Source organism: Poecilia mexicana, unplaced genomic scaffold, assembly GCF_051168715.1.
Source record: "Poecilia mexicana isolate PSO_F unplaced genomic scaffold, ASM5116871v1 scaffold_2, whole genome shotgun sequence".
NCBI classification, from domain to species: Eukaryota; Metazoa; Chordata; class Actinopteri; order Cyprinodontiformes; family Poeciliidae; genus Poecilia; species Poecilia mexicana.
In genome coordinates, this window is record NW_028263371.1 from 2,668,324 (window position 1) to 2,692,977 (window position 24,654).

The following is a 24,654-nucleotide window of genomic DNA, read 5'->3' on the forward strand; positions in this document are numbered from 1 at the left end:
TTTTTTTCAAGCTTCCCCTAACTTAACTAAACATAAATTACACACAAAAAAGAAACAATAAAATAAAATAAAAAATTTGGATGGGTGCTGTGCACTTAACATGTAAGTTTCTCAAATTATATTACAACTAGTACAGAGAGTGATTCAAGTTCTGGCCAATTTACCACAATTTTTCATTTTTTCCATTTTTAATCCTGATCATTAAAAATTTTCTGTGCTGCATTCTGCCTGAAAAAGTAATCCTTTCCAGAGATTAAGCTTTTATTCTTAGACTTCTTACATCTGATCAAAGAATTACAAAGCCATTATTTGTGTTCCCATGACGAAGTAAAATTATTGTTGATGAATAAATTATTATTATTATTACTTTAAATGAGCCAATTCCTCTGGTACTCAGTAGAAATACCAAGAATCTGTTGTGGGTGTTCCTGCCTCTTACTCATATCTGTTCATAGTGTTAAAGAGAGTTATGGAGTTTCTCTTCAGTCTGAAGTAAAACACGGCACCTTGAGCCGCAGAGCCAGTGTTTACTGGAAGGATCACCAGAGTGGCTGCTTTTTATCTGAGCTCAACCGATTAAAAGTATTAAAACTAATTATTCTATGAATATTCACCTTCCTGCATTATGTAAGGAAAATCAATGCTGTAAATCAATCTGAGTCAGATGATAACACTGCTCTTTTTTTATTGTTAAGCAGAAAGCTTTGAAGTAATGAGATCAAAGTGCAGTGCAGTGTTTCTAGAGGCAGTTATTCTGAGATTAACCGTATTCCACTGGGGTTATGTTCATACAACAACTAGAATCGCAGCACTGCTGAGCCTGTTGTCCGCCAGATGTTAGCACACTGAACAAACACAAATGAATCAAAGTGACTTAAGGTCACTTTTTTTTTTTTTTTGTTGCCATTTTGCCCTCTATCTTTTTAACATTTTACCAGCGTTTCTCTGAGAAGCAGCTCTTATAATGAGCTCAGCAGTTCCACCAGGTGTTTGCTAATTGCTGCTGGCTAGTCTGTAGGAGCTGAGTGAGGGAGTGGAAGGGGAGGCTTGCTTTGGGTGGAAGCTTTTAGGGTGAGTTTGTGACCTAGCACCTTGAAGGCAGAGCTAGGTCCACCCAGGCATTTCACACAGCTGAATGGTTGCTAAGGATTTCTCAAACAGGCATGAAAGAATCAAAGCAACACTCCTGGTATGTTTTTGATGAGAGAATAACATTACAGCATGATGTAAAACTCCAAAAAGTTTATTTTACATAATACCGCACCTTTAAATACATTTTGAAGCTTTGACCTGACTGAAACACTGTAATGACACAAAGTCTGTATTCTGCAGGCATATCATCCTGTTATTATAAGTCAAATCAAATGTACTGAAGGGATTTTTTTTGTCTTCTAGAATGCCTTTCTCTTCACTGAACCTGGAATCTGTCTGTTTCACTTTGCTTTTTGTTCCCTTTTATTCCTTTTTCCTTAGGAAAAAGGAATCACACACACCAGAGTCTGTGTGTGAAACAGCTAAAGATGAAGTCGGCGCTCATCCTACAATGAAACCTCATCATCGTACCTGAGCTGCACACTGCTCCCCCTCCGCTCTCTGGCTCTGCTCGCCGACTAAAAGTTGTAATTAAGCGAGTGGGGAAAAATTAGATGCAAAATGGCCTGTCAGAAAGTCGCATTTAAGTGAAGGATGCACTGGTATCTGCGGTAAAAATTGAAATGATATAAATTGCCGTTTAAGTGCAGCCCAGGCTAATGTTTTGTCACAAATTAATGTGACACAAGGCAGCAATGACAATCAAGGGCTGCCTCATTCTAATTTGGTCGTGTTTAGAGGGCTTTTGTGAGCCGACAGCTTTACACAAATTAACACAATCGCCTGTTTTTATGGGGAAACCATAAATGTTTTTCCCCCTCCTTTGCCGGCTAATGAGGGAAAACGGCTTGTATCTCAGCGTAATGGCGGCACTGAGACGTCTGCAGACGAGCAACGCCGTGCCGCTGTCAGCTCCCGTAGAACAAAGACGGAGCCCAAACGTTTCCCTAATGAGCTACTAGAGTTTTGATGTTCCCTTATGATCAGATGTGGGTACGTTGTGCGTTTTGCTCGTTATAAAAATCATCTTCAGATTCTATCACAGGAACAATTAGCGGGATGTGCTGCGCTCTCTGAGGAATATGCTTTCTGAAGGGCATCAGCTGCTGCAGATGTGAGCAAATGTTAGTCTGTGTTCCTCTAATGTCGACAAAACACCATTTCTGCAGTATTGGTGTTTTTATTAAATAAACGAAATTAAAATCACATGTGAATAAACTTGTTCACGTAATAAGTGGTTAGAAGTCATATCAGCGATGGATGTAAACAGTTGCATCAAATATATTCATAATTCAGCCATGGTGAAATAACTCATCTATCAGCCAATCAGAGGACACGTTGACCTCTTATTCAGCCCTGCATACTTTGGTGCAACGTTTTGGGGAAATAATAGTCGGCCATTTTACAGAAGAGCAATGGAGTCCATGCGTTGGAATGACACACAAATTCTTAACTTCTAAGTTAAAAGTTTGGCTCCTAGATAATCAAAAATGCAGCGACAGATCATGTGGTTTTATTTTAATTCTATTTTTTAGGGATTGTCTGCATTTGTTCAAAATGGCTTTTTATTCTTTTTAAACTTGTATCTTGATATGCTGAATTTTATATAAAAAAAATGCTTTTTATTTATCATTTTTATTTTCTTTTTTGAGAATGTATTTATTTTCATTGCACCTTGAGAGACAACAGATGAAAACGAACCTTTATGGCTTACTGGCACATTATGTGATGTGAATTGGCAGATTATTTCACTTACAAGGCATTTTTTCAAGTTACTACTGAAATAATCTAAAAGTGGAACATGTTATCCATGAAGACGTTATAGGCCAAAACGGCAAGACTGACCTCACTTGGGAAGCAGCATTTCTGTAGGTCAAAGAATTATTTTATAGTATTCATGTGTTGATATTTATAGAACTTCCTAACCTTTTTTTCCTGTGTTTCTGTCGCAGGCTCTGGAGAGCGAGTTTGTGTCCTGCCAGCTCCACCAGTGGATTGACCTGATTTTCGGCTACAAGCAGCAGGGACCCGAAGCTGCCAGGGCCCTCAATGTTTTCTACTATCTGACATATGAAGGCGCGGTCAACCTGAGCTCCATTAACGACCCCATGCTCAGAGAGGTGAGCCTGCTGCTTTACATCCTCTATCCTGCTGAGTAAGGCAGAAAATACTCTATTACTGTAAGTACACCGGGGCCCTCTCAGATTGATGTTTAATCTACATTACAAAAGCAAGCCGTATTTCAGGTTTTTTTTGTTGTTTTTTTTTTATCCCATTAGCAAAGCCAAATTGCCTGTGGAGTGGCTCAGGAGAGCTAAGCTAACAATCTACAGGCAGGTTTTGCCGAGCAAAGCCTTTCCCTCGTGTAATACCTTTTTGAAAGCTCTCCACCAAGTGTTCCACTTTAACGCCTTAAAGCTTCCTCCTCTGCTTTCATTCATTATTCATTCCCACCACTTTGAACCATGGCATGCACACACACACACACACACACACACACACACACACACACACACACACACACACACACACGAGCTACGCCGGGTGCTGCCCGAAAGCAAGCACACAAGACACAGCGCTGAGAAGAAAAACACAGCCAGGGCACCCACAGCCAAACACGGGCCTGACAACTTCACTGATTGGCTGCGAGAGGCAGCAAGGCCAACTGACCTGGCTCACATCAGCCTATCTGACATATAACTTTCAGCACCAAGGAGGGTGGGGGGAGATTATACTCTATTTTTATTGTTGACAAATTTGAGAAAAAAAAAATCTCAGCTGTAGGGCGAGGCATTTTTTTGTAGCTTTGAAACATAGTTGCTGATGTGCAGTGAAGTCTGCAACACTGAGTTCTGTGTGAAACAATGCAAGAGAAAACTTTGGGAGCTAATTTTATTGTCCTGATGTTTGAGATAACCATAAATCATAAGATAAGACAAGATCATTTGTTTGCCTCCCGTGGGAGAAATTTGTCTTAGAACAAGGGACAAGACTGCAGCACATTAGACTAAACAAAACTTCAAAGTCAATTACAATGAATACATAAAACTAGAATAAATAATTAAATAAACGTACATCAAGTTTTGAGCATAAAAGGCACTTTGGTGTACAATATTAATGTGCAAATGAAAAAACAGACTTCGGATGGGCAGTGGATCCACATAAACATGGTGGCCAAAACAGCAAGACTGACCTCACTTATCAGTATTGACCCCAAATGTCCATATTGGTGCATCAATAGTTTGGAACATTATTTAATTTGAACAATAAAGGCTAAGTTCCTGCAATACTATGGTATGGTAATGGTAAATTAAAATACCACATTAACACAAAAAAATGCATTACAACCATTTACTTGCTTACTTGCAGAGTATTCTCACTTGGCTAGCGTAGCATTTCATCAAACGGACATTAACCGTTTTAAACAGTGGTATTTATCGTATCGTTTATCATGAAAAAGAAAGTTGATTTATTGTTGTCATGATACATTTTAGTTATTGATGTTAAACTAAAAATAAACAAAGGGAATGTTTGCCGTTTTCTTCCCTCTTTGTTCCACCAGAGCATCGGTAAACATCAGTAAATTCAAAACTATGATAAGACGCAGTTACTGTGTGCAGGTTAGTGGTTTAAGTCACTGTTTAAGAAGACACCTCTTTCAGATGAGAAAGCTTTTCAAGAACAGTATTTGTGTCGTCGCATGCAGTCGTCATTCTGCAAAACTATTTACCTAAAAAATAAGCAATAAATATTGTTTTTAAACTCCGTTGATACTGTTATCGCAGCAGTACCAGAAAATATTGTGACAAAATTCTGATTCCATATCGCCCCGGCCTACTTTGTGAGTGTTCTTAAATCATCAACAGAAAATCATGGAAGAAAACGAAGAAAACAAGATTCATTTAGTCATAAATTAGACGTGTCCCAGCATCCAAGTGTAAATGGAGATTAGTTCAGTGTACGTCAAGTGGCCTCCACTGTACAGCCGCCCTTCATGACTCACTGACTGGAGCATCACGGGCACAAGGGGCACATCCTTGATTTATCACCTTATTCGCCCTAATTCCCATCCAGATGTGCTCTGGCCTTTACACACACAAACACACACACACACACCAGAAAATTGGATCCGTGGTACTGCACTATTTCTTCCAAGCTGTTCCAAAGACAAAGGTATTGATTATTCTACCAATGTACACAGAACCAGCAGAGACAGGAACACAGGATTTCACTTGTATTAGAAACAGAATTCCTCCCACTGTGGCTTTCTGTGTAAGAATACACACCTTAGATTCACCTGCTTACAAATATTTTCTAATTAGCCGCAGTTTCTGTTTTTATTCTGTGTTTCATTAATCATTACAAAAGAAAATTATTTTGAATTAAGCTTTTATTATCCATTTAAAACGTCAGGGATGTTACAAATCTGCGCAAAACTTTGTTGCTATTCCACTTGTGTCGAAAAAGTTTAATTTCACAACTGCGGTGTTTCTATTGACTTATAAATGCGATTAAAATCACACGTGAATACGTTTGTTCACGCGATAAGTCGTTAAAAACTACCTGTGTCGTCATCCTCCTGCCATTTCCTTTTCAGTTTTTCCAGCGATACTCGCATCCGGTTGTTGATCACATGACTCAAGTGATGCAGGACAAAAAAGGTGTTTTCAGTGCAGTTCTGGAAAATATGCTAATTTTGATACAACCGAAAAACCACCTCATCCAAGCACCAAAACTTAACAGAAAACAAGATTAATTTCTTTTTTTTTTTCAAAATTGTCGCGTTTCTATTAAGCCAATTTATTTTTATAATTCTAGTTTGTGCAATTTTATGGTTGATTGAAGCCATAAAATTCATTTATGGTTTCAGTATAAAAAACAACAGAAGCCAGCATTGACTCACTGCTTCATTGAAATGCCAATAAAACTTTAAAGTTTGCGCCGTTCCCTGGAGACGAACAGAAGCTTGTTGTTTTCTCTACCTGCGCCGTTTGACGCTGTGACTCCAGTCTGCCGTCTTTCATCTGTGAAAACACTCTCAGTCTGAGCACTTTAATTAGTTAGATAAACCGAGGCGGTGTTGCCCATGTGAGCTAATCTGAGGCTCCCCTGTTGGTTGTGTTTTTTGCGGAAGGAAACGTGGCCTGTCTCCGCAGAAAGGTGGAAACAGAGTCTCGAGCCTGGCCTTCGTCACATCGGGGCGCTGGGGAGGGAGTTTGAGGGATTTTTAGGCCTGAAAGAGCCCCCAGAGTCTGTCATTACTGAGTGACAACTGTTTCAGCCTGAGCTCTGGACTGAGCTGCGACGGGCCCTGGGGCGGTTCAGAGTCGGTGGGGGGAAGTGGAGGTGGGCACAGATCTGTGTGCATGTTTTCTACTACAATGGGTTAGACGGTTTGTACCTTTTGCTTTGCTCTCTCCCACATCTCCCTCCTATCCACATGCACTTGGAGCGTTGTGTGTGTGTGTGTGTGTGTTCCACGTAGTTATGTTGGTGCATACGGGTGTGTCTGTTTACATTTTGTATTGGCATGTTTATACATCTGTATATTTATGCGTGCTCATCAGCATAAATGACCACAATCGAGTGTTTATACATGCATTTTGTGTGTGTGTGTGTCTGGGGGAGAAAGTGTGGAATAGCTCAGCACAGATTAGTGACTGCTCTGGATACCGGTGCCTTGTTTTTCAACCGCGTGATTACTTCCTGTCTTGCCTCTGCCACTCAGCGCAGGGAGAAACCATGTGCACACACTGGTGTGTGTTCTTGTGGTGGGGTTACATGCACATCTGCGTTGCCTCTCAGAGTAAAGGGGGGGAGACTCGGCCTGATTTGCCTTTGCGTCGTCCTACAGGGCTTCCCCTCTTTCACATGTGATTATGGAAAAATCCAGCAACCTCTCACGGCATGGACAAAACACAGATCCCTGTTTGAATTGTACAGCATTTGTGTAATTCAGCAGAAAAGCCTAGAGTGAACCTGCGTCTACACGTTTTCAAAGTCGGTCATATTCCTTAAAGGGGCAGGACTATGGGTTTTTCAGGCACATAGTACCATTTTATACCACAGTCAAGAAATTGTTAACTTCAGTTGTTGTAAAAATGATTTAAATTTAACGTCGTAGTTTAACACCTTGAAACGTGGACTTTGTTTCCTTCATAACTCCTGCTCTTTCTGAAACCGTCTTCAGGAAGTCGTCACAACATGGCTCCTATTGAGAAGTAGCTCGTATAATAAGCTTAGCAGATGCGCCATTGCACCAGGTGTTTGCTAATTGTTTCTGGCTAGTCTGAAGGAGCCATGTGAGTGTGGGATGCTCTGTGAAACTACGGCTCTGAGGAGGAGCTTTGTCTCAAAGGCGGGGCTAGGTCCATCCAGATGTTTCGCAAAGCTGAATGTTTACCACGGGAGATTAAATGTTTTCTCAAACATGCAAGAAAAAATCAAAGCACCACTCCAGGATTGTTTTAAACGAGGGAATAACATCATAACATGTTATGAATAACATCATAACATGATGTAAAGCTCAGAAAGTTGATTTTACATAATGGTATCCCTTTAAAATCTCTTGCTTTGTGTCTTTTGGCTTATGTTCTCATTTTCAGATTGGACATCCCTGCTGGACAGACAGCTGGTGATTTGATTTGTTTTAAATCTGTTTTGAGTTCATGTCAGGCCGATTTACATAACCGCTGAGATGTTTTGCATGGAAATCCATCTTGTCAAGTTGGCTGAATAAATCAAAGGGCAGGCCGGGACTAAGCTGAGGGCGACTCGGTCATTTAAATGTATAGAATTCAGAAAACCCTCATCAGACGCGGTCCAGCGCTTCCAAAAGAGATTGGCCTTGTAGATGGCGCCCCATATAATCACCTGAGCATTGCATTGGCATATAGGGATAGGACATCCTGACCTACACTCAGCGCCGTTCCTCCGCTAGACAGCCTCGTAAATGTCCAGTCTGCACCTAATGAAGATAAGTTAGGAGCCTTTGAGGAGTTTTTCCACACATTAGCTTAAGCAAGGTGCTTCACTCTGCTGTCAGAGGAGGATGCTGCCTTGACCTTGAATGATGCACGGACGCTTCAAGACTCGATGTGGATGAGATGGAAAATATTCGGAGTCTCGGTCATGACACTTAGAGGAAATTAACCACTGAAGTGTTCTGGGTGAATCATTGTGGACTTTCTATTCGCCGCAATTTAGTTATTGGGTGTGAGTTGAAAAATAAATCATAGAAACATCTCATTGAGGATCTGATCCTTGGTCATTTATGGTCTTTAAATATTGTGCATTTAAATACATATACATACATACATACATACACACACATATATATATATATATATATATATATATATATATATATATATATATATATATATATATATATATAGTTGCACTTTGGATAGTGATGACATGGATGGAAAGAAATTATAGTCATATTTATCCAAGTGGGTAAAATTGCTGAACCTGAACTAAGAGACAGGAAAGTGGGTAGAAGGGGATTTTGAATTCCTGTCACCGGACATTGTTAAAACTGTTTCTCTTTCTCGTATGGCCCCGCCATCTCTATTTCTGTATCAACTGGCTCTGCTTAACAATGACCAGTAGCACGCTCTTCTGGATGACAACGCTGGAAAATGGTCGTAGTATTTAATCAATTTGAACCTATTTTAATCTAATTAACCATTAATCAACAATCATAAGTCAATTCATTGTTTGCATGTCTAATTCTGGCATGAAAAAACTTGTACAGTCATAGTGAGAACACTAATGTAGTCATTCTAAATGAGCTAATACTGCTTACAACTACAGTGAACAAACTATCAACAGGCTGGCCCTTCTGATTACCCAGACAGTACGTGATTGTTGGACTCCCAGTATTACTCTCTAAAGAGTGAAATGACAAAATGATGTAAAACTCTGTAAAATAGAAGAATTTACTTAAAAACTTAAGAACTAAATTCACTTCTTTCATTTTTCATTTTTTTATTTTTGCCCGTGGTTTTCAACCACAAAGATAATTTCATCCAGTTTCAGGTGTCATAAACTGAACCTCTGGCTTGGTCTTAAGTCCAAACTTTCACAAACTATAATTCTGCTCCAAACTTCTGGTTTTCTGAATTATTGCTGTCATGCTGTCTGAACTCCCTAGTTTCATACTCTGATTCCACGTTTACAAAGAAAATAATCAGCATAGACCTTCTGGGATTCAGTTCTCAACCTTTAATAATGTGATGAAACTTTAATATATCAGTGTTAAAATCCCTCCCTGCACTGTGCTCCTCTGGTTAGTTTCAGACAATAGGTATGAAGAGACTCGTATCCTGACCTTTTTTTTTCTCATGGAAATGCCGTACAGAGGTCTGAACCATGAGCTCATTTCCAGGCTGCGCCAAGTCAGACTCAGACCTTTTCAGCCTACACACACACACACACGCGCACACGCACACACACGCGCACACGCACACACGTTTGTGTTGCTATCTTTGTGGGGACTTTCGATTGACTTCCATTCATTTCTACAGCCTAAACCTTACCTTTACCCTTTTCCTAACCCTAACCATCACATACCTAACCCTAACCCTAACCAAAACTCAATTCATACCTTAGCCCTAAATCTGACCCCTGACCCAAAAACAGGGTTTCCCCTCGTGGGGACCAGGCTCCGGTCTCCACAAGGAGCAATTGGTCCCCACAACGCAGTATATGTCGGGAAAATCGTCCCCACAAGGTATTACACACACACACTCTGTCACTCCCACACAGCCAGTCACAGAGCACGGCAACAACACGTTGACCATGCTGTCATAGTTCTGTCTTGGTCATTTTCTTCAGCCCCGTTCTTGTCTTATAAAGACCTCTTTTTTGTAGTCTTAACACCCAAAATGCATTCTGGGTGCATTTTTAGCTCCTTTGCATATTTTTTCACAGACAAGCTCTGCAGCGTTTAGAGGAACTTGGCCAACGTTCACTTGATTGCCCAGATTGGAGACAACCAGGTCAATTATATATATAAAAGAATGTTTTTTCCCCTCCATCAACACAAATAACTCCCCCCATATTAGGTTTATAAATGCATTAATACATTATAATGTAGTACTAATCAAATAAGGTTTACCAAATCTCCCTCTGATTCATTAATGGAGAAATCTTGTAATTCCTTCACTTACCGTTGGGTTCAGACTGTCACTCTATTTACCAAAGAAACTTCAAAACTGCTTTTTGTTTGTCCTTGTAGTTAAAAGAAGGCTCAAATTTGGAATCGACAGGTTGGAGTAAATTGGTCTTATGTCAGAAAGAAAGCCTGAACTGCAGCAAAGCAAATCTTTAATCCAGTGGTTCCCTTTTGTTTTTCTGGGTGTTTTCTGTTTGTTTTTTGAGAAATAAAAGCTGCACTTTATAAAATTGCATTAATGGCAGCACTAGCTCCAAGTAATACAACTATTGAGCCAAGAATGCTTCCATTAGAAAAGAAAAGGGTATACAAAGATAATGACAACAGCTACTTGTAGAGCTTTATTTGGGAAAGAAACAGAACTGCTGAGTACACAGTGAACTGAACCACCACAGAAACACACCTACACAGATAAGTCTGTGGGCCCAGACATAAAAAATAAATACACACATTTACATTTAATGATCTCATTAGCTGGACTGAAGACTGTTTGGTTCTAAAATATGTCTAAAATTAGTCAAAATAATGTGGGCAGTAGTAACATGAGCAAGCATGGATTATTAAAACTAACTGATCTGTTAATTGCACCAAGTCCTCAACACCTCCTCAGGTTTGTCTCAACAGTCCTTCTGTTTGTCCACTCAAAATGAAATTGGCCTTTGTTTTTCCTCCATTGTGGCATTATTTTAAAATGTAAAACAAATTAACATTTATTAGGTAAAATACCTAAACATGAAAAGAGTGTATCGGTAGCAGATGTTTGCGCTGTTCTGACTCGGCTGAGTGGAGAGTTACGAGGCTTCAGTGAAGCTCTGAGCGTCGGTCGCTGCTGCCGGCTGGCCTGACAGTGAGAGCCGTGATGCTGTCCAGAGGCTGTTGGGCCGGCGTCTGCTCTGACATTTATGGTCCTATACCTCTTCATTAACACCAGCTAACCACGGAGGCCAGGCAGCCGGCCCTCCTCCTGTCCTCTCAGTCCAACTGCGGGACAAATGAGTCGTTGTGTGTAAACTTGTGAACAAAAGACAGTGAAATATGTATGTTTATATGTAAAGTGTGTTCATGTATGGAAGATGATTAGGGCTACTGATTAAAAAAAAAAATATATATATATATATATATATATATATATATATATATATTAAAAAAAACACAAATTCTGCCCTTTTTTCCTCAGAATTTGGATGTTAATCTCAAAATTCTGACTTTAATCTCAGAATTGTCTTTGATCTCAGAATTCTGACGTTTTATTTTACTCAGTCTCAATTAATCTCAATTCTTTAATTTTGAGATTAAAATCAGAATTGAGAATTCTGAGGAAAAAAGTCAGAATTCTTCTTTTTTCCAGTAATCCTAATCCTCTTCTGTAGTTCAGGCCCTTAAACACATGTACCTTTAAGTTTTTCACTGTAATCTGTTAATCTGTGTTAAAACAGTAATCTGAGAATCTGCAGCAATCACACAGGACTAATTTCATATGTTTGTATTTTTCAAACAGTCGTGATCTATCATAGATATGGAGATCAGACTCGTTGACATTATAATGAGAGATAAATGGATTTGAACTTACAGAAACAGTTTCATAGTGATTGCGTGTCTGTGTTCTCCTGCCTCCTCAGGCCGTGGAGTCTCAGATCAGGAGTTTTGGACAGACTCCTTCTCAGCTGCTCATTGAGCCTCACCCGCCTCGAAGTTCAGCCATGCAAGTGGTAAGTGTCCAACTGGTCCTCATTCCTCTTTTTGTCTTATTTTAACTTCTGGTCCTCCACAAATACGACTGTTTACAATCGCCTCGTTTTTCTCCTTATCTTGCTCTTCCCTACTTTGGGAAATCCTCTTGCCTTTTCCAGAGCACGGCCCCCTCCTCTTTCTTTATTAGCGAGGTGTTTGTGAAAGGAAGAGATTACAAGTATTTGTCCAGAGATGCATTTTGGTAAAAGGTTTTCTGCTGGAAATCTGGGCCTGATCCAGATTTTCCCACCTGAGCTGGAAACACGAGATGGGCTGGTTTGAAGCGATGGGCCTTTATGTGCCGGGGAGGGCAGTCAGTAGTTCCTGCCTGTGATGGGGCCGAGGTCCCAGGAGTCCTTATTAGTGTGGTGTCCCTGCGGCGCTGACAGCTGGCTGTGCAGACCACCACCCAGCACACACACACACACACACACACGCACACGCACACGCACACACACACACACACACACAAACCCGGGCCGGTCCTTTGAATCTGCCGCCCAACCGTACGGGTGGATTCTGTGAATTTTTTCTTTCTTTTTTTTTTTTTTACTCCTCCAAATATAGTTTTCAAAGACATGCCGTTCAGACAGCTTTTCAAACACATTTCTAACCTTCCCCAAACCTTTATTTTCCTTCTGCTGCTCGCTTCTCTTGGCTTCCACTTTCTCTCCTGTTCCCTCTCGAGCCGGCGCGTTGTCAGTGTCGGCGTCCGCCCCGCGCCGGTGGTAATGATACTGTCAGTGCTTCTAGTTAGCTGTCAGATGAACCGGATTTACTCAGGTCTCTTCCTGATGTTAAACACTGATGTTCCTCTACTTTACACGCAAGGAGGAAAATGGCTTTCTGCTCAAGCTGCTTAGTTCAAACACTACTTAGATTTGAGCTAAATGTTGCCTGAGCAGAGGAAGCAGCCTGACAGGTTGATGGGATAGTGGGGTATTTTTGCCCTTGTGTTGTACGTTCAAAAAAACAAGTTTAAGTCAGTAAGTTAGGAGAAAAAAAAAAAAACAAAACGTGTGCATTTCATAAAAAAGAGTCTTAAAAAATTTCAATGTAGACTGAAATGAAAAGCAGGCTTAAAGAGTCCGAATTATGTGCCGTTATGTGGCACAATCAACTAACTATGTTACCTTCAGTTGTTTTAAAAACAGTGTATTACGCTGCTCTAACAATTATCACAAGTTGGACTTTTTGGAATTGAATCCAACTTCCTGAGCAGATATTTGTCATTTGTTGAATTTGTTAGTCTTTTTTTTTTTTTGCTTTTCATCTCAACACTAAGAAATATTTCCTCCTTTCAGTGATAATTGCTTCCAAGTGCAGTCATGAGTAACATTCTGCATATTTCTAAATTTGAGCTCAGCTCTGTCCTGTTGCCATCTGTCCTTGCTTAACCTTCTCTCTCTGCTCTTCTTTCCTCCCTCTCTCCTCCTCCTGTTCTCCCTGCTGCCTCCAACCTGACTTGCTTCCCTTAACTTTTTATTTATCTTTTTGCTTTCGTTTTGCTTTGTGGTCTCTGTTGTTGTCCGGTCATCTTGTCCCCTGGTTCCCTGAATAGTATCTTCTCCTGCAGACGCCGATGATGTTCACGGAGCAGATGCAGCAGGACGTCATCATGGTGCTGAAGTTCCCGTCCAATTCTCCTGTGACCCACGTGGCGGCCAACACCCAGCCGGGCCTCGCATCACCCGCCATCATAACCGTCACCGCCAACCGTCTCTTCTCTGTCAACAAATGGCACGGCTTGGCAGGTCGGTGGTTTCGGCACGTTGGCGTGTTTTTGTGGTGTTTTTTGAGGTCACGTCATGAGTCCTGTGGTTGGGTTGGTTAACGCTGTATTTGTATGAAGATCAGACTGTCTTGTCTGTACGGGACGGACGTTGATTTGAGAGACGGTTGACTGTGTCTACCAGGCAGCTGTATCAAATGTGACACATGTAACAGCCAGCGTTGGGTCTCATGTCCACTTCCATACATCAGCCTTTCACTTTCATAAGTCTTATTTACCCAACACTCATTCGACCTCAGGAAAAACCCCGGGGCCATGAAGCTGATTTGTTTTTAGTGGAATATGAACCACATTGTGAGCAACAAAGACTCGACTGATCGTGGTATTTAGTTTGTGTAATACAGTCTTCACATGAAGCTCTCCATAATCTTTTTTTTTTTTTTTTACCTCTGTTAAAGCTGTGATATGTAACCTTTATAAAAACTATTTTTACTTATTTGTTAAAACTATTACCATGTCGTGACAGTATAAGACACATAATCTGTGAAAAGATCCAACACCTCCTCTTCCTCCCTGAGCTACTGCGACAGTCTGAAGAAATGCTCCACTCTCAACCAAAAACAACCAATCAGAGCCAGGAGGAGGGTCTTAGTGCTGTCAATCAATATCACGAATGAGCTGCTAAATATGCTAATAGCAGAGAAACAACTCACTGTTACAGGAAAGCTGTCTATCTGCCGTCATCAGTGGCCATGCTAACTAGCCTTAGCATTCGTGACAGGCTCTGCTGACGGGGAGAAGCTGTATTGTAGCATGTTCATGATTGACGGCGCTAAGACCCTCCTCCTGGCTCTGATTGGTTGGTTGTAGTTAGCATTGGAAGCCCTCCAAGGGCCGCACCGTCTCCAAAGCAACCATGTCAACCGTTTGAGCCAGGAAGACAGCCTTTTAATTTAAAATGGATCACAATCAATAGCATATTTTTTGAGTAGATTTTTTTATCAATCAGTCAAGTTTATTTGTGTTGGACATTTCAGCAACAAGGCAATTTAAAATGTTTTACGTCATTAAAGCACAAAAATAAGAAGTAATATAAACATAATAAGGTCACCAATTGAGAAAATGAGTAACAAACTGCCATCATCAAAATAATCAACACACATCAAATATGTTGGTCAGTGTTCCATTTATTATGTTTCAAAGGCAGCTCTATACAGCTGGGTTTTTAGTCTAAACTTAAAGGAACTCAGTGCTTCGGCTGTTTTGCAATTTTCTGGAAGTTCCAGATTTGTGAAGCATAGAAGCTGAATGCTGCTTCTCCAGGTTTGGATCTGGTTCTCTCAGTGTAGCGACTTTAGTACTGGAGTGATGCGCCATCTTCCTGGATTTAGTGAGAACACCAGCAGCAGCGTTCTGGATCAGCTGCAGCTGATTATACTTTATTTTAGGCTGAGCAGTGAAGACGCTGTTGCAGTAATCAATGCGACTCAAGATAAACACGTGGATGTTTCTTTAGATCCCACTGAGACATCAGTCTTCTCATCCTGGAAAATGCTCTTCAGGTGACAGAAGGCCGACTTTGTAACTCTTTATGTGGCTCTGAAGGTTCCGGTCTGAGTTTATGTCTTAATGATTAATATGGGAAAAATAAAAATCCCTTTTCATTATCCATCACTACAAAATCAATATTTCTGGGCCGGTGCAGAGGCAGGACTGTTGGGCCTTATATCCTCTGTAGCCTCAGTAACATTTGGACATAATTGATCTATAATTCATGGCAGCAGTCTTAGGCCAGCGGGCCACATTATAGGATTATGGTTATAGTTTTCAGTGTGTTATAATAACCTCGAATGCAGCTTCTGTTTCACAAGGCCACTCCATTACCATATTAATCCAATCTGTCTTCTTCTCTGTCAGGTCATCAGAACGCCGGGGAGCAGCAGTACCAACTTCCTGTGGAAATTGACCCTTTGATAGGTACGCTGTCATTTATGACCATTAAAAGGAATCCACGCGCGCCTGAGTGTGAACCTGTTTATGCATGAAATGAAATCGCGTGCGCGGATCTGCGTGCGGCGTCCCCACCGGTGACTCATGGCGGTGCGCGGAGCCGTGTCCCTGGACACCAGATTAGAGTTGTTTCTCAGCCACCCCCCCTTGCTGCCCCCAGTTCACTCGTCATGATATAGGCCCTGCTCTTTCACTAAACCATTTGCATGCAAATTGGAATGCAATGAGCTGTGGCCTGGGCCAGCATTTCATCATCAGCCCCCCTCACCCCGCTCCCTCTCCCCTGCTCCTTCCTCCCTCCCCTCTACTGCATCTTCTTTTGGTTTAATTTGTGCAGAGGGAAAGGACGCGTGTCAGTGAAAATGAATATGAATGCGGTAATAATGTGTGATTGAGAATGCACGGCGGACGGCTGTCAGGACAATATGTGCGCCTCTCATCCTTCACGACTTGTTGATGAGCGGGAGAGCGCCGGGTTGCAGTGATGTATGGGGCGCGCCGGCGGAGCGGCGAGAAAACACGCCTCCTCTGTCCGTCTGCGCCCGCCTCTCGCCTCCTGCAGGGTGTTTGGTGCACATCTGCAGTGGGAGAGGGAGATGTGGGCTGCAGGCTGTTCTTTCTCTGCGAATGTTGTGGTCACTGTCACTCTCACGGGATCTTTTTTTTTTCTTCCCAAACACTTGACTACTGAAAATAACCAGAGTCGACGCTCAGTTATTCATCCTAATCCTGCGATGCACTGCAAAAACACAAAATCCTACCAAGTGCTTTTGTTCTAGTTTCTGCTGCAAATGTCTTGAAATAAGACAAAACTGACTTAGAAGTGACTTTTCAGCAACATAATATTGATGTAAAATAACTTGCTCTGCTCCCAGATTATTTCACTTATAACATGGAAACATATATTGTGTTAAGTGAAATAATCTGCCTGTGAAAGTACTTTTTTAAAATCAACATTAAGAAATTGTTGACTTAAGACAAGCTCCTATATTTTTCTGAAAAGTTGCACATAAACAGCCATGTCAAAATGACAAATAGTGCTGGACGATAATTTGTCTCAGAAGTTATTGTGATAAACAATATTATTGTTGTTTTGAGATAATTTTAAAGTAATGTAATGATAATGACGTAATAACGCAAGAACACATTCTGAAAGATCAACTTTAAATTTGAATGGAGATTTATCACTGGAACAGAAAGACATTGTTTCTGTCTAAAACAGAAACAACACATAAAATAAATTATGTAAAGAACATTGTCCTTCAAAAAAAAAAAAAAAAAAGCTGAGACCAAAGCGCCAGATGGGAGAAGTTTATCATCCAGTTTTTGGTTAAAAAAAAAAGAAAAAAAAGGGAGAAAAGAGAAAATTTACAAGTCATGCAAATGGAAATTAGTGAGATTGTTTCATTTTATCATGTGTTTAATCCATTTATTTCTTACTGAAGGAACCCTCCGTATTAGTTTTGTCTCATTTCAAGTGTACTACTTACATATTTGCACTGGGAACTGTAGCAAATCTACTTGGTAAGATTTAGTGTTTTTCTAGTGCACATTTCTTCCATTTGGCCTGTAAAAGATTAGGATAGTAAGATAATCTAATTCCAGAAGCATTTTATCACCATTCGTTACTAAAACACCTTTTTTGGACTGGTTATCAGTTCGATAGAATTAGATGTTTATCATCTTGTCACATTGGCTCGTCTCTACTGCTAAAGTGTCTTGGGGGAGTGCGTGCACATTTTGGGGGAGGTAGCTGGGAGTTTCGCTCTTGTCAGTAATATATTTACACTGTTTGCATTCCAGGAGGAGCCGGAGCTAAACACAGTAAATTGAGGATGAACGCTGAGCCATCTGTGGCTCTGGGGTATGTTAAAAAATTGAAATATTAGTAGAAGCAGATACTCTAAATGCTCCAAGACATACCTGCTCCCCCCGCCCCTCCACCCACACGTTTGACCCCATTAAGTAAGAAAACAACGTTTTTCTTCAGGAGAGCCGCTCAAAGATGGCACTTTTGGTAAATGGCGTCGGTAAATCAGAGTTGCAATTTACGATATTTGATCATGCGAAGATGAATCTGGCGTGTTCGTCCCGGTTAGAGTGGGGTTCCTTTTTTTGTAAAGTCGATTCACACCGGGACATCACTCACACTCTTACTCCCCTCTTGGAAAACGCCGCAGTTTCCATAAACTCTCAATCTCCGGGATGTTTTATGCGTCGTCCCACAAATCTCCCTCACACCGACACTTCGGCGGAGGAGCATCAAAGCGCGAGCTCCCGGCTGTTTATCCGACACGTCGGCCGTCCTCAGAGTGTGTGTTGGATTCCTGTGTGCATTCTGTTTGCTTCCTTGCAGCCAGCAACGTGGGCTCTCACCGGCGTCAGATCTCAGACCTCCTGGATCAGAGCATCCAGATCAGCTCGCAGTGTTTCATCATCACCGCCGACAACCGCTTCATCCTGCTGTGTGGCTTCTGGGACAAGAGCTTCCGGGTCTACTCCACCGACACAGGTAGCTGATAGAGAAGTGGATTTTTCTGCTTGATCTGTTTAGATCGGGCCTAAAAGAATCCGACCTGACCCTACAGATTTATTTGGGTTGGTCTGATCCAACCCGACTAATTCACTTTAATTCCTGAGCCCAAAGTAAACCTGACATTACGATTTTATCGCGTTTGTTTTTGACCAGCGTTCAGGAAGCAGTGTAGGTTTTCCTGTTTTTAGTCTGAGATGTGCGATTGATGAGATCACACAATGCGCTGCGCTCGTTACAGTCGGAGCTTCTGCACCACGATTACTTAGTTTAACCTGTTGAGGAAATAAACTACCTGCTCCTCTGTTTACACTACAATACGTATATTAACACAACCTTGTATCACTTGGCTTTCTCTGTGCCTTTTCTGTACTTATTCAGCGTGCCATAGAAGTCCGACCCCCGACTTGACCCGACTATCTAGAAAATAATTTTTGCCCGACCTGGCCTGAATTTTGGGTTGGGTTCGGGTCAGCCTCGGGTCATAAATCCAAACTCTAGCAAACATGTCGAAGAAGGTGCTGTGGTATGCCGAGACCAGTCTTTATGGTCTGCATGCAAAACACCATGTGGTGAAAAACTTGATGTGCATCAACCATGAGCTTCTTTAGCATGAACAGAGAAACTGGTCAGAGTTGTTGGGTCGTCTTAAAGGGGCAGTATCATATGTTTTCCTTCCACATAGTTCCATTTTATAGCACAATTAAGTAACCATTACCTTCAGTTTGTTATAAAAACGCTATAAATATCAAGTATGAATCAAAAGATATTTGACTTAGTAGTTTAACGCCTTGAAATTGGACCACTGTCTAAGGAAGTCCTGCTCTTTCCAACACTTCGCCTTCAGGAAGTCATCACAACATGGCTCCTCTATTAGCCCCTTAGCAACATTTTTACCAGCATTTTACCAAGAAGTTACTCATATGATCAGCTCACTTGACTGCAGTTCCACCAAGTGTTTGCTAATTGCTCCTGGCTAGTCTGAAGGAGTTGCTTGAGGGAGTCCCCTAGTGGTCTGCAAGGTACTGCATGAAGACAAGTTAGCCTTGTCCAAAGGATTGTGATATTTGACTTTAGACTGGGTCACTTAAAAGAAAAGTTGAAAATACCAGTGAAAAGAAAACGTCAAGACTATTATTAGGTGGGAGGAATTACCGTCTTCAGGAATATTTTTCAGTTTCTCAGGTTGAGTTACAGAACTTTAGTTTTTATCTGTAGAACACTATTATGATACACAGCATGCCACAGACACAGATCTAGGTCTGATCTAGGCCAGTCCTGTACCTGCGGCTGTGCTGACTGTGATATGAAGTGAGGAGCTTCGTCAAGCTGAAAGAGAATTATTGTTTCCACCCGATCAACTCAGATCTATTTTCCTTTTATGATGCTTTTAAATTACAAATAGCCCAAAGATGTTAATACATGCAACACTTAGCTTAGAATCTGTAAATAACTCAAAACGCCAACAAGTAAACTTGTTCATGGTTCTGTTGCGGCCAGTCACATTTCAAAAACATCACCATCCTTCTCACTACAGCGAGCAAAGAAGACAACAATAAGTGAGTAAAGAGAGTAATATTTTAATTTCAGGGCGTATGTACTAAGATGTATGAAGTTAGGTGGTCTGTGGGTGTTTTGTTAACTGGGTTGAGTGGTCCTCCTCAGCCTGATGAAGGTTCCACAAACACTGGCCTGTATTAGTCTTACACTGTTTGTGCTGAAACGTCCTCCAAACTTGAGGAGAATGGCCCAGCATTTATACCTGAATATCATCAGCTCAGTTCAAACGTTTTCTCACCAAAACAAGAAGAAAAAACCTGCAGTGAGGTCAGGGGTCCTAAATGAGACTGTCTGAAGCTTCATCTCGCTCAGCGTCTTCCCCGGGCCTCATTCAGAGCACTACATGCATCCACACAACAGACTCAATTCAATTTCTCTACAGGCCGGGCGCGGCGGCGGCGGGGGGGGGGGGGGGAGTGAGAACACAGAGATGGCTCTATTGTGTTGCTGCCACCAGGTTGTGCGACTAGAACAAGAACAGAGTTTAATCTAACGCGGCTCAGCAGCTGCCGCCGGCGCCCCCAATTCCCCCTGCCAGGTTAAAGGGCCGGCGGATTTTTATCAGATCCCAGAGTCCCGATTGGGGAAGCATGAGGAAGCAGCTTCCCTTCCACAGGCGGCCAGAAGCGTGTGGCGAAGCGCATGTTTAATCTGAGGCGCATGGTAGCCATTATTGCAGCAGTCATCATTACTTATTTCCACTGTTTATGAGAACGTCAAACATTTCACATCTTTGTTCTCCCGTGTTCTTCTCAGAGGGAGGGAGGGAGTGGTGGGGGAGTTAAGTCGTTGACCCGCTCCGGTTTCATAATAGCCCACATCACTTTTAGGGAGAAGCGTCTTAATTTTCCCGGAGGATGACGAGTTCCGACACCCGGGACAGGAGCGTCGCCGCGCTGTGAAGTATCCGCCTTTTGACTGCCGAGGTCATGTTCCGACAGGCGTAATGGGTTTTAGACGGTGAGACAGTGGCGCTGTGGTCTTGAAATCTGACAGCAATTAGCCTCTTTACATATACACATGGTCACCGTGCACGAGCACACACATTTGGAACGACTATTTATTCGTGTCTGGGAATTAACACAAGTCTGATCTCAGATCAGTCGTATAATCAACTCATGATGGGAACCTAAAGCGGTTGCATCTGTCAGGAAAGTCTTTTTTTTATGTCCTGGGGTTACAGCCCTACTGCCTGTTTGGTCCTTTTTGCTTCTTTTTTATATATTTTTTTCACGTATTTTTGGATTCTAGGCAGATTGTTTCTACATTTACATATTTGTTCCATGAATGTCAAACAGCTTTTTGTGGGAAAGAACCTCACAGATGATCCAATTATGTTTTACTAATGCTCAATATCAGCTGATGGAATTACAGTGACTCATCGGCATTAGTTTTCAAAACTTGGCACAAAATGGATCCTTCTGACTCGGCGGCTTGTAGCAGAGGTCAGAGGTCAGAGCACTTTGTCCCGCTTTTTGTTCTCGCCTTAAGTCAAAGTTGGTCAAGAATCTGTTTTTGTAGTGTTAAAAAGTCTGACAAAATGTAAAATGTGTCTTGTTTCTTCCATTTTTCTTTTTTTATCTTGTTTTTCTGTCCGTTCGTTCTGTGCTGCAGTTCTGTTAATGCACTGCCACAAAGAACTGCAGCGATTTATTCAGCATTTCCCGCAAACCGACAAAAAAACAAACTTGTGAAACTGGCTGATTATTTCTTTGGACAACTGGAATCTAAACGTTCCCGTTACCTTACAGAGCAGCTTCTTCAGCAGAGCGTTTATTTACCAAAGCCCGGCTGGATAAAACAGTGGCCGTCTAAACCCTGATTCTAATAGCAGCTTCTGGCTATACTTGCCTAAAAAGAGGCTGAAGTTTAGAAACTGAAGTGCATAACCCCAACTTTAGCTGAGAAATGTGCGTTTAACTTCTGAAATAAGCATGTTACAGAGTAAGTGAGCTGTTAAGATGATTTATTTTAATAGTTGAAGTTTGCTTAAGTTTCACCTGCTGAAGCTTTTCAAGCCTTCATAAAAAACTTTTCATCTAAAATTCTTCACAATTTTAGATGGGGAGAAAAAAGAATTAAATCTGTTCTAATCAAACAGTCTGAATAGATTATGAAACAATCATGCAGCCCCAGGATTTTTTGTTTTGCATTTCATGATTTATTTTGGTGAGAATATTTTACATTTGACAACATTTCCAAGGCAGTCGGAGTCAGACAGGGTTGTGATAATTTTGGGTTTTTCATTATAGTTTTGTTTTATTTCAATGTGACTTTTTGTTCAACATCCATTTTGTGGATCAGTGTAATCTGAAAAATACATTTCAATCTGTTCAAAAGTCTAATAAATGGGTTCATAAACGTGAAAGGGGAGGATATTATATCTATAATTTCAGTATGTTTTAGTTTTATAAATGTTTTATAGTTCCAGTTATTCATAGATTTTCCTCATTAATATTTTTTAATTTCCATTAACAAAAATGTTTTCCCATTTTCAGTGTTGGTTATCCTGTTAGTTTTAGTTAACCACATTAACGTTGGCGCTACACCTGAACAGGAAGTCCTTGTCCTCCCTCTTGCTCTGACTGCTGTTATCACATTTCAACACCATTTTATGTATTTATTCGTCATGTGGTCACGGTAACGTCTCAGTCGCGTTGCATTTAAAGCTGTCCTAATTTTTTTTTTCTGGTTTTCTTTTGGCCGCCTGCAGGGAAGCTGACGCAGATCGTGTTCGGACACCGGGACGTGGTGACGTGTCTCGCCCGCTCCGAGTCGTACATCGGCGGAGACTGCTACGTCCTGACAGGCTCCAGAGACGCCACCCTGCTGCTGTGGTACTGGAACGGAAAGCACAGCAGCATCGGAGAGAGCCCAGGCAGTGAGTGCGCGTCCTGAAAACACACACACGCAAGCACACACACACACGTACGTCTGTCTTCCAAGCTCTCACCCTCACAGACAGTCCTGACTGTGTGATTTACGGCCTCCCTCCATAAGGTAACAACTAGTTTCATCTGACCAGCCCAGGCCTCCTCCGTACAGATTGGATTTTGCGGCTCTGCAGGACCGGGAAGAGCTTTCGATAAAGTGTTGGGAGAGAGACCGTGTGTTTCTGATAGTGTGTGTGTGTGTGGGGGGGGAAAAGGGGATGGAAGGGTAGGGCTGGAGGGAATCTGTCTTTAATGTGAGTGAAAGTGAGGGCCACTTAGAGACGTTAAACGTGAAGTTGCGTTGGGGGTCGCCCGGCCGACACATGAAAGTTCCCCACCGTCCCGGGGCCAGCGGGGTCAGGCTGGTCGATAAAAGTGAAAAATGTCACAGGCCTCCCCGGCGTTACCATAACATATGGCATCGGCGGCGATCAAAGCGTCTCCGCCACATTGCTCACAGCCTCGGCCTCCGCGGTGCTAATTTGGCCGGCTTAGATTGGCGGACATGTTGTTAAGTGATCCATCACAAACGGGATGAAATTTATGACAAATTGTAATTTGCTTAATAAGCCGCTTTGGTGTGTGATGTGAAGGAGAGCAGAGGATGACTTTAAAATAAAAGGTACATTTATTTATTTATTTATTTATTTATTTATTTATTTATTTATTTATTTATTTATTTATTTCAAACAGACAATAATGGAATAGAAATAGGATAGACAAATTTAGGTGCAAACAGCAGCAACAGATATGTAGGCTCACACAAGGTCTTAAAGTGTTAAAAAACCAAATATAAGGAAATAATAATAATAATGAAAGTGTACTGTATGAGACTCTGACAGGAAAGACTGTAGTTTGTAGAAATAGACATATTGGAGTCACGATCCAAAGGATGTGCAGTCGGATCACGTTTTCAGAAACGTTCATAATGTGTCTGCAGAAAAACCAGATGTGCAAAAGGGAGTAAAAACCAGAGTAGGTGTTTGTGCAAACGTGAAAATACAAAGTATAAACAGAAAAACATCATAGTTGGACAAATGGTCGTGCAATTTTACACACTTTGTTCAAAAAGGAACAAAAAAGATCTTCGGATTTCCTGGATCTCTCATACACATCAACATACCAATAGATTTTTTTGAAAAAAAATCTGTATTCCTTTTTGTTTCTTTTTGTAAGTCATAAATTGAGGCGAGATTGAGCTTTTTTTAGCTGCTGTTTTGCATGTGTAAAATTCAGTCTATTTGAGTTTTAGTGGCTCAGTGCTGCAGCTGGAGGGGCAGACAAAGCGCTCATCATCCCATCCCAACGTGACGCTTCATTGGCCGGGACCGCAGGAGGCTCTATCTCTGTCTCTGTCTCTCTCTCTCTCTCTCTCAGACATGATGTTCTTCTGCAACACACTCGCACACACAAATCCAGACAGACAGCAGACCTTTAATCTGCTTCCAAAAACCAAAAACGACTCAAAAAGCTAAAAAAAAAAAAAAAAAAAATCTTCTCTGTGCGCTAAGAACGAGAACACACACTTACAGAAAAATTCCAGCTCGCTCCTAACGACCCGTGGACATCTCACACACCTCATAAGCTTGACGTGAGTCCGTCTGAGTGGCTGATGCGTTCACATGAACACACTGACCTATGAACTCGTGGCTTGTCCTCCGACAAGTTCAGATTTTAGATGTGCTACTGCCATCTGCTGGAGAACGGAACTAGTTTTTTCTGTGGAACCGAACTCCTTTTCTGATCTTTAGAAATTCACAATAGTTTTTTTTTTGTAAGAGCAGAAGTATTGTATGTAAAACATATTAATTTGACCTGTTTGTCTTAATAATATTGTTGTGTTGTGTGGAAAATTGTCCTGAGTGTTTTCTGTCTCTTACAG

The 24,654-nt window shown here is 41.4% G+C and overlaps 1 protein-coding gene across 3 annotated transcripts in view; it reads left to right on the forward strand.

The window, feature by feature from the left end:
- lrba (LPS-responsive vesicle trafficking, beach and anchor containing) overlaps positions 1-24,654 on the forward strand; it is a 229,719-nt gene that overhangs the window by 190,146 nt on the left and 14,919 nt on the right. For all 3 annotated transcript variants that reach the window (XM_088008919.1, XM_088008921.1, XM_088008927.1), the window contains exons 47-52: positions 3,045-3,212; positions 11,893-11,982; positions 13,581-13,758; positions 15,654-15,713; positions 18,103-18,258; positions 22,553-22,720. In XM_088008919.1, coding sequence (XP_087865045.1) covers positions 3,045-3,212; positions 11,893-11,982; positions 13,581-13,758; positions 15,654-15,713; positions 18,103-18,258; positions 22,553-22,720 — 820 coding nt within the window. The remainder of the gene's footprint in view (positions 1-3,044; positions 3,213-11,892; positions 11,983-13,580; positions 13,759-15,653; positions 15,714-18,102; positions 18,259-22,552; positions 22,721-24,654) is intronic.